Below are 10312 nucleotides of genomic sequence, written 5' to 3'. Positions count from 1 at the left end.
CTCTTTTACACCATACAGTAATATATGTGTTCGGCCTTCTACTTTTTTGTCATACTGATAAGAGAAAGTAAAAACTTAAACTATTTGCATTCGTGTGAAAACGTGAAAACAAACTTTTTATGTCTTCATTATGGCACCTAAGACGTATCCCAAAGTTTTCCAAGAGATGAAGCTGAATACAAACAAAAATATGGGTTCTAGAATCTAGATGCCTCATTTGGAAATTTCGACCCTAATGTCTTAGTGATGATAAGTATAGATTCCTTCAATGCAATCGAAATCTACCAGCTTTTAAATCATCATTTGAGTAATCTCCAACTCATTTAAGTTCTTCAACAGAAACAGATTATTCATTGCAACAGAGACTACATTTCATTGGAATGTTTAAATTTTGGTATTTAGCATTTCCTCGTTCTGCCTCACTAACATGAAATTCAAAATATGTTGACGATGACATAGACGTCATGACAATGACCCAAAATGAAGATCCACTATGTTCATATGTTGTAAATGACCTTCCGTTATGTGAGAAAAAGTAATACCAGCCCGACGAAGTTTTTCATTGAACTAGTCCAATAACTTACCTTACCACGTCATACCTCGCATAATATTCAAATTTGGCTTCATTAACCTTGTCTTCAACCTTAGTTAGGCTCTTGCTTTCAGAACCTAATGAAATTTGATCAACAGATCTACAAAGAGAACGTAATTACTTTGCTGCTGAATGTACACTAATCCAATTAGTTATCAGTTTTTCTCCTTGTCGCCTTCTAATGAAGTGCTAATAAATAATTGAAAATTGTTGACTTCCTTAAAGTGAATTTAAAATGTTAAAAAAATCAACTTCAACATAACAACAACCTTTTAAATTGTAACAAAGAACGTTTTTACAATCTTTTGTTATGCATCGCATCTGTTCTGTACAGATGTTTGAAATCGTCATTTATGCTTCATACATCATTTTTTCAACGTAATTCCCATTTCTTTAGTGAAAAATGACTCAATGGTAATCATCATTTGTTATAAAAAATTTGCTCCAGGTGAGGCTCGAACTCACAACCCCGGCATCGCTCACAACAGTTACTGATTATAAGTACCGTGCGCTAACCAATTGCGCCACAGGAGCTATGGAAACGCTATCGGAAATATAACATGATGAAGATAAGGCGTATGGAATGTTTGAAAAAATAAATACATTTTATTAGTTTGAGAGTTTAGTACTACTAATTACTTGATAATGACCTCAAGACCATTTTGTTCGGAACAACAACACTAAATGTGCACGATTAAATGATTACGTCATAGGTAGGTTCAGTTTAAGACCTCACTTATCCTGAAACATGTTCTGGAGGCTTTCAGTTTGTTGTGAAGTTTGATACAATACGAAATGGCATGCGTAATAGACGAAATGGTTAAGGTCAAGGAATATATTACGCACATATTCTGTGGGTCATTGGGAGGTACTCGATCGAATTAATTGAAAAATGCGAATCGTAGCGACGATGATATGGATCATTAATTGTTTTAAGTTTTTTTTTCGGTTTATATAATCGTCATTGATTTCGCGTTTCCATATAAAAACAATTAATTCGGAACATGTACTGTGTACAGAGATTTATGAGAATTATGTTTGTATGGCTAACACTGGTACGACTGGTACTCGTCTTTACCATGAAAGGAAATGTCTATGTTGGAAAGATGGTAATTTATGGATGGAGTCGGAGTGTCGTGCTTTAAATAATTTTAAAATAAAACCTAACAAGGATTGATGGTAGATTTTAAGAAATTTCTTTGAAAAATAGATAGTAAAGATCAGGACTTTTTAGTATCTTTTGTTGATTTCGTGCCCATGCAGAAAATGTTACATTAAACTAACAACTGAACCTTATAGCAAATACTACTTTTAGGCCAATTATTATTTTACGGGTCAGTCTCCATTCCACTCAAATTTATAACTCTCCCCCAGTCGCACAAAGTGAAAATTAATTAGACCAACTAAGGCAAAATGTTGTGAAAGTAAATAGTGAAATTGTATTGATTGGCGAACAATTTTTTTTTCTTTGAGTACTAATGAAATTTACGCTTCTTTGTGACAGGATGTTTGCACAAAGTACAGACTGATGTGAAAAGAAGTGAAGATATTGAGTACATTTCTAAAAACAAAATCTCCTTCACACTGATTACTATAAACCCGTGCAAATATTTACTTTACAATCAACAACAACAACCGTAGTCAGCTGACGAAGTTTGATTTCAGCTCTACTGTCCAATGAAGTGACTGCGCTATTATTTAAAATTTATTAGGTCGCCGCATGAAGATTTTAAATCAGTGTTACTGTCATCGATACGCTCTTTCCTTGTGTTTGGAAACAAATTCCTTAAATTCTTGAATGCATTCTATAGCTATTTACTTCTCATTACCTTGATAGCCTACTACTATAGTCGATAGTCGAAACCGTAGTCTCGGTTAAACATTATTTAGTGATCAAAAATGCAGAGTTTAAGAAAAAAATAAAATTTGACGATTTGTAACTCTCAAAAAATTGATCTGACGTTCCTGGACACCTGGACGTACCTACCTTTATTTTTACTGGTCCACCGATCGATTAAAAATAAATTCGGATCGAAGCGAACTTACGGAAAAATACAAGGCTTGTGTAATGAGAGACAACAATCCCTGCGGCTGTCAATATGCATGATCTCAAGAACTTTACTCAAGCAACCGCAACGAAGTTGCTCTTGATGAAATGATTTTTCGATCGAGACACAGAAATATTTTAAATGAAAAAAGCTCCATGATAGTTGAGTAGTAAGCAGCAACCGATGTTCGGTATCATCGAATTGAGTTACTTCTCAAAAACAAAAGTTTAAAAAACAGAATCCCGATAAAAGGGATCACCCATGGTTTGTTTTCGAATTGGCACTAGACACACTGCTGATAAAATCAAAGTTCTATGTCCGAAGTGAAGAAATCTACTAACATTTCGTGGTTCGATTCATAAAAAATACTTTATTTCATGCTTGGCATGTCGCCAACGTTTTACATAATTTTTTTGAATGTCAACAAATGTAAAAACTTCAACAAACTATATTACAACAACATCATCATCAAGATGCTCGTTCAACCCTAATCGTCTAATCTCACCTGTCCGTTCATAAAATGTTACGATTGTTTCACTTTTGATTTTGATTGATTTATATGCACAGCAGGTGGCCAATAGTTATTGATAATGTGTTGTGCTAAACGAATTGCTGTGTACCGTCCGACGAAAGCGCCTACAGCGCCAAAAAACATTTTGCCAATAAGCTCACCCAAATCCGAACCAATCAAATCATGAAAGTCTCCACACATCGCACCGATTTCAGTTCCCACAACACGCATCGAATACGATCCACCAAGGCCACCTGCCATGCCAAGAAGTAAAGTAAAAAGACTTCTTAACGTTGGTGCAAGATAAGCACCACATCTGTATGCGGAAAATGTAAGTCCGGCCAATGTACCACTAAGGTTTCCACTGATGTGATTAAGACCTTCGCCCACAACCAGTTCAATCACTCCCAATTCACCAAGAATATCCATCAGACCGTCACCGAGAACGTCAGCAACACCGTCACCTATAGCGTCAATTAATCCTTCGCCCAGTAGATCCTCGACAACATCACCTGCGGCGGAGACAATTTCGCTTGCAATCAACTCATTTGGGACGGCAAACACTTCTTCACATGCTATTGTTGCCGCCATATTCCGGTCTGCTTCATCTTCTTCTTCGGATTTCGGTTCTTCGGTGGTTCTCTCATTTGACTCTCGTCGCTCATCTGTGGAAAAGGAACGAAAAAAGAATTAAATTATTGCTAGAGAGTCATTAGCTCATCGGACCTGCTTCATTTTGAGGTTTTTGCGATGTTTCAGGGCTGTCAACTAATCGAGGCTTCGATGGTTGCATTCTATCGATGGTTACGAGAACGAAATATATTTGTGAATGAGGAGAATGGATGGACGGATTTGATTTTCTGTGGAACTTGGTATGTCAGCTACTGAAAAACACTGAAAAATATACTTACACTTAGTCCGTTAATTTACTTTAAATAGTCGACCGTAAAATGTCAAAGGATAATAGAGTAGAACGACACAAAAGCCACATCAATATTTTACTTTGGAATTAATTAACGTGTCTAAGATGATGACTACTCATACCATTTGTTCATTGCTATAACATAGCTGACACGTACACAACGTACAGCTCTTTTTCTTGAAAACATTTTTCGAATATGCTGCACGCATTTAATATTAAAAACCGAAAAGAAATCTTACCGTTTACATGACGAAAATAACAATTGAAACGAATCACAGCCAGTTTATTTACATTCGAAACCCGCAAAAGCGTAATCGATCAGGAAATGACATCAAAACAAAAGTATGACAGCTGATCCAGCTGATTTTCAAAAAGAAAAACAAATCAACGACACGAAACGCTTTCATTTCTGCTCCTTTAATTATTAACTGTAATATTAAGAAGTTGCACGGTTTTAACAATTGGAAATTAAAATCGCATTCCGTTTTGATGGTTTGACTATTTTTCGTCATGGCATAATATAGACCTACAGTCAACCAAATCTGTGTCTAAATTTGCTTCAACTGCTACATCTTGTACAAACACATCACACTGCTTAAGGTAAAGAGATATTTTCTGACAGCCAACTGTTAGTATTTATTATAGTTAAATAGTCATCCTTTGACCAAGAGTCCTTGGTATAATTCGAGGCTCATAATAACAACTAAATGAATCACAGACGTAGGATTAATGTAATAACATTATGAACTTTGTATGAGATCGCTGTACTAAATACTCAGTGATAAAGCACTTTTTTGAAAAAAATTGAAATTAGAAGCGTTATGGGGTCGTGATCCATAACGCTATTTTATGGAATCCCGAATCCTCTTCTCACTCGTCACTCGAAAAGCGTCAAAAATGGAACAAATTTCACCCGATGACTGTCTTCCTTCGAGTTAAGTAATTTAATTTGTCAACTCATCCAATATTTAATTTCTATAATAATGTGTAGCTAATCGCTTATAGAACAGTACTGAGACTATTGTGTTATCATTAGGTGTGTATGCGGAATACGGTCACTCGCCTTCGGCTCGTCAAACATCGACCTCATGTAATAATCATTTACTTTACATAGGGCTGAGAATGCAATATTTAACTGAAATACAGGAGTCATACACAAATTCACCTCCCAAAAGGATATGGATCATTTTGTAATGAAAGAGGCATCGATGCTTATCAAATAAATTTTTGCACTGTAAAAAATCTAAATAAACTTTTTATACAAAATAGTAACTACTCAATTTGGCAGCTGTCACTCGAAGCACTTTTGCTTAAGTCTGAGTGGTACTCTAAATAGAGTACTAAAACTGGACTTTTCATACAAAATAGTACTCAATTTGGCTAGAAGCACTTTTGCTTGAAGTGCGTTGGTTGAAGCCGTTTGACATTCAACGAAATTTTCATAAACTGCTCAATTTTCTCAACTGCTACAACCAAATCTATTTTCTGTTAAAAGCTAACTAAGTCGTGGTCGCTATTTCGGTCGTACATTTTTGAGGATTCTGGAGGAAATTATCATCAAAAGTAAACAAAGATCCAGTATTTAAAAAAAAACAACCAAATGTATGCTTTTCAGCATGACTCTTAAGTTTAAATGTAACTTACGTGTTACGGCCCTCAATGTCTTAATATGCCTTTTACCAGTTTTTTAACAGTTGTCATCTAGACCCAGTTCAACATTTTATTCAAATAATAATGTGTTGAATGCTGTACCGACGTAACTTTTATTCCTTTTCGATCAAAATATATTTTTCATGCCCTGGGCATAAATTTCGGAATTTTTCTCGTAATTTAGGCCCTAAGCATGAAAAGTTGTGTACGCATCTGTTGTGGACGGTTGATTTTAGGCACTTTCGCTTGTTGCCCTCACTCCTTTCGGGCTACAACTTGCGCAATTGCCCAAAATATACCGTCCACAACAGATACGGGAATAACTACTAAAATGTCTCTTTCATCGAAAGAGGATCAATTTATACCTTTCTACATGTCTTATGTCTCTAACATTTTATACCGCTCATATCGCCGTGGTCATCAGCGATTTTACGTCAGTGTGTATGTGTCCTCGATTTGTTGACAGAAGGAAAAACTTTTATTTGACGTGTGTTGATAAAATATTTATTTTGTTCAAACTGCGTTTTTTTAGTAATAAAATTATGCAAATTTCGTCAAAAATCAATCGGAATTACGGTTGAAAAGCAAAGACATTAACAAATACAACGCATCGTGAATGCATACAATCTATTAATTGGAAAGAAATCAAAATTTAACTTTGTGTTTCCGTGACATCAAAATCTGAGTTGATAAAAGAGAAGACAATTACTATTGTCGTCTGACTAATTATGCGATCAGTCAGGCCCTACGAAAGGTTATTTTTTATGATTTTATTATGAGTTGGTTTGACACAACTGGAATAGCCAGTCTGGCGAAAAATGCTCTCAAAGAGGCTCAGAAAACTATTGACAAAGCGTTGGACATAAAGGACGACGAATCTGCCGCAGAATCAGCAACATTCGATAGCAGCATTCTTGATAGTCAAGCGAAATCAGCAAATATGAAGCATTCGTCAAGCAACAGTGCACTGCAGTCAAGTATCTGGGGATCATTCACTGGTTCGTTTTTCGATAATCCAATCGGCGATACAAAAACTGTAACAACACCTCCATCAAGCAGTGTGGTAGCTCGCATAAACGAAGACCTGTGTGATATTTTAGAACGACCAGCCAAGGAAACGTCACAAAATGAAAGTGAAGGCAATAGTTCGGCATCAGTGGAAATAATGAGTCCTCCTACAACTCCCGGTTCCAATTTAACATCACCAGAACAATTATCCGGCCCAACGGTTCAGCATTCTGAGTCTGTTGAAGTCATTAGTGCCACAACACCGTCTAGTGATTTAATAACAGTATCGTCCAGTTCACCATCTGAACAATTGTCGCTTAGCTGCAATTTAAATCCGGACAGTGTGGAAGTGATTTCTGATGAATTCATGGACGAAGATTTGAGCATCGAAGACGACTCGAAAAGTTACAATACAGTCACGGAAAGCACAACGATCGTAACAGTTTTCGAAGGATCATCGAAGGCCATTACCACAGCACCCAGTCGATCTGGTCTACATTTATCGCTGGAAGCGTCAACAGCAGACCTAATTAAATCTTCCGACCGAAAGTCTTTGAATGAAATGAAAGTTTCCGTCGATTCCGACACAAAGAAAGTTCCTAGGCTCATCGAAGATGCGATGCTGGAAAAATCGATCGAAAGTTTCGATTCTCAAACTCAGTTTTCCGATTCGACTCATTCATTCGAAGAAGTGCAGCCACAAAATCAAGACAGCGGTAATCGCAGTGATTCTCCACAAAGTTCCGAAGAGCACAGCGATATTGTAAAAGTAAGTTCAGAACAAAATTCGAGCGATGAAATCGAAACAGCAACTTCATCCGATATTGAGATCATTTCGCCCAATGGTGACTCAAGCAGCACGAATAGTGTGCACAAGGTGAGCCCATTGAATTGTTCGATCCAACACGCAGAATTGTCAAAGAAAAAAGGCCACAGCCGTGAGCTATCTACACACTCTATGCAAAGCAATGCTAGCGATGACTCACGATTCAGCTACCAGCCCGAAACTGAACGATTAATGCGACGCATCAGCGAATTATCAGATATTTTAGAGTCTCGTGAATATAAATTGATGGAACTGGGCCGAGAGAATGCAGAATTGAGAGAGAAGAATGCTGAAATGAAAGTTCATTTGGACACGAAGCGTAAACGAGACGACTGCATGGAAGTGACCAGTGTAACGGAAGAGTATACCCAAAGATTGTCAGCAATCGAGAAAAAGTTTCAACAGTCGATTCGAGAACGTGATAATCTCAGGGATCAATTGAAGGCCGCTCGATCCGATCTTGCCAGTAAGATGTCCAAGGAAGACATTCAAAAAGTGATCAACGAAAAGGACTTCATGATCGAAGAACTGAAAACCGAAGGCGAAAAATTGTCGAAACAAATTCTCCAGAATTCAAACATAATCAAGAAGCTCCGGGCCAAAGAAAAAGATTCGGACAGCACGTTGAAAAGACAGAATGAGCAAATCGAAGAATTAACGGACGAGATGGAACGATTGAAAAAATCATTATCAGCCAAAGATGAGGTGGAACGATCACAAATCGAAGCCGTTCACAAGCTATCATCGGAAAAGCGTAAATTGGAACGTGAAAATGGTCAGCTAAAGAGTCAATTAGATGATACAACACAGAAATTGAAAACGCTGCAAACTTCGTTCGAGGCAGCGAAAAAAGAGCTAAATGAAAGACAACAATCCCATTCCGAACTGACTAAAAAGGCGGAGGTATTGGCTATTTTGGAGTCGGAAAAAAATGCCACTGCAGTACGAAACGAGCAGATCTTAATCGAATTGTCAAGTCTGCGTGAGAAACTTAAGCAGGTCGAAGGTGGGAATAACCAAAAGGAACTTAATCTACGTCGCGAGAATGCCGAGCTACTACGACGATTGGAGGAGACCGAACTGAAATTGGAGCAGCAAACTGGTTTATTGAGTGACTCCACTATTCCTCTGTTCAGACAAATTGAAGCGCTGCAATCGACGTTAGATCAACGGAATACAGTATTTGAAGGCAAGGAAAAACATTATTTGGAACAAATCGATGAGCTACAGTGCAAATTCACGAAATTATCGAATACGGAGCAGGTGTCGACGGAGCAGAGAGTAACTTTGAAAAATAAAATTTCCACTCTGGAGGAAGAGGTGTCCACACTTCGAATAAAATTGGACAAAGTCAGCGATTCCATTCAACAGAAAGAAATGGAATTTGTGTTCAAGGAAAACGAATTGCGGGACGAGATCAAGAAACTGCATCTGGTCAACGAGGAGCGCACAAAAGAATTGGACGAGAGTCGCTCGAAAATAGAAAAACTTCACGGTCAATTGAACGTGGAAAAGGAGATTGGTTTGTCGGAGAGGCGACGAGGACAAGAGTTGGAACGGAAAGTGAAAAGACTAAGCGAATCAAATCTTGAACCGGACGATAAGGTTGATTCACATCGCGGAGATGTTTCACCTACATTGAGTTTAGGTCATGCATCGAATGCAGACTCACTGAGCAGCGCATTGTGGCCGATGGTAAGTTTATTAACATGATAGTCTTTTGGTTGTGTTACCGTATGTTATCAGAAAAGGCATCGCCTTATCTATTCCTTGTACCTGTGCCATTTCATTGTTCAGTAGGAATTAAATTTAACGAAAAAAGTTTGACAAAGGGTCGACCATCGCACCGTACGATTCGTGCAACTTCTTTTCAGCATATATAATCGAATGCTTTTTATGGTCAATTTCAGGAAGACATTGACTGTGTGTCGAATTCCGGTCGACAAAATTCCATCTATGGAGCCAGTGGATTCGGTTCGGCAACGCATACGACTCTATTGGAAAATCTACAGGCAAGCTTAAAGCAAAGAGATGGCGAAAACCATCAACTACAATGGGAACTGTCTCGTCTACAAGCTGATCGTAATTTTCTGATGACGGAGGTGTCCAATTTAACGTCACAATTGGAAACGGTGAGTCTAGAGTGACTGGTCAATTACGGTTTTAATCAATTTAATCTTTTCCCCTCGCCGATAAGATTAAGGAAAAATTTAATCAAAATGAACATGTTGCCATTGAATACAACGAACTACAACGCAAGTACGATGCCATTCTTCAGATGTACGGCGAAAAAGTGGAAGAAACTGAAGAACTGCAACTGGACTTACTGGATGTGAAGGAGATGTACAAGGCTCAAATTGACGAGCTACTCAAGCAGCAAAAGGAGCGAGATAAAGCGGCAAATGATTGATGCTCCTAAATGTTTATACCACTTCGTTTATGCGAATGAGTTCATTGTAATGGTACATCGAGTGGTGCTTCGACAGAAACTACTGAATTATAGGATTGTTGGTCTTTGACATAATGTGATCGCACTTGAAGCGTTTTAGTTTTTAGTTTACATCAGTGTGGGTGTGTGTATGTGCATGTGTGGAACAGATTACATTTACATATTTATTCGCTGTTCCTCCGCTTCCACATTCATTTACGACGCATTGTATTTGTTATTTGTTTTAAATTTTATGGAAATTTTTGCATTCTTTCCTAGTTTTTAAACTCTTGTGAAATTACAAAAGAAAAATTAATTAAAAAAAAC

At 37.6% G+C, this 10312-nt stretch overlaps 2 protein-coding genes and 1 non-coding gene across 9 annotated transcripts; 1 reads left to right on the top strand and 2 right to left on the bottom strand.

Moving 5' to 3' along the window:
* Positions 1-1032: 1032 nt before the first annotated feature.
* Trnai-uau lies at positions 1033-1126 on the bottom strand. Its single transcript has 2 exons — positions 1089-1126; positions 1033-1068 (listed from the first exon to the last, which is right to left on the bottom strand). It is a non-coding gene; the product is annotated as a tRNA-Ile (tRNA).
* A 1856-nt stretch (positions 1127-2982) lies between these two features.
* LOC119080840 lies at positions 2983-4438 on the bottom strand. Of its 7 annotated transcripts, none has more exons than XM_037189404.1 (3): positions 4313-4438; positions 3878-4045; positions 2983-3816 (listed from the first exon to the last, which is right to left on the bottom strand). In XM_037189404.1, the coding sequence occupies exons 2-3, from the start codon at positions 3942-3944 to the stop codon at positions 3164-3166; spliced, it is 720 nt and encodes a 239-aa protein (XP_037045299.1). In that variant the 5' UTR covers positions 3945-4045; positions 4313-4438; the 3' UTR covers positions 2983-3163. The 7 variants fall into 7 exon arrangements, with proteins under 7 accessions (XP_037045299.1, XP_037045341.1, XP_037045333.1 ...); XM_037189446.1 differs by having other exon boundaries at positions 3878-4032; positions 4313-4423; XM_037189438.1 differs by having other exon boundaries at positions 3878-4035; positions 4313-4416.
* A 1732-nt stretch (positions 4439-6170) lies between these two features.
* Positions 6171-10305, top strand: LOC119080482 (TATA element modulatory factor). Its single transcript, XM_037188872.1, has 3 exons — positions 6171-9252; positions 9468-9689; positions 9755-10305. The coding sequence occupies exons 1-3, from the start codon at positions 6499-6501 to the stop codon at positions 9965-9967; spliced, it is 3189 nt and encodes a 1062-aa protein (XP_037044767.1). The 5' UTR covers positions 6171-6498; the 3' UTR covers positions 9968-10305.
* The last annotated feature ends 7 nt before the right edge of the window (positions 10306-10312 follow it).

This window comes from Bradysia coprophila, chromosome X (genome assembly GCF_014529535.1).
Source record: "Bradysia coprophila strain Holo2 chromosome X, BU_Bcop_v1, whole genome shotgun sequence".
Classification (NCBI taxonomy): domain Eukaryota; kingdom Metazoa; phylum Arthropoda; class Insecta; order Diptera; family Sciaridae; genus Bradysia; species Bradysia coprophila.
Note: the sequence above shows the minus strand (reverse complement) of the source record. Positions and strands in the feature narration are given on the sequence as shown.

What these genes read in the sequence shown, in the direction of transcription:
- LOC119080840 (XM_037189404.1), bottom strand. Translation starts at nt 3,944, where the DNA reads ATGCAACCATCGAAGCCTCGATTAGTTGACAGCCCTGAAACATCGCAA. An exon ending in AAAACCTCAAAATGAAGCAG is followed by an intron (nt 3,817 to 3,877) that starts GTCCGATGAGCT and finishes CCTTTTCCACAG; the next exon opens with ATGAGCGACGAGAGTCAAAT.
- LOC119080482 (XM_037188872.1), top strand. Translation starts at nt 6,499, where the DNA reads ATGAGTTGGTTTGACACAACTGGAATAGCCAGTCTGGCGAAAAATGCT. An exon ending in GCAGCGCATTGTGGCCGATG is followed by an intron (nt 9,253 to 9,467) that starts GTAAGTTTATTA and finishes GGTCAATTTCAG; the next exon opens with GAAGACATTGACTGTGTGTC. An exon ending in TAACGTCACAATTGGAAACG is followed by an intron (nt 9,690 to 9,754) that starts GTGAGTCTAGAG and finishes CTCGCCGATAAG; the next exon opens with ATTAAGGAAAAATTTAATCA.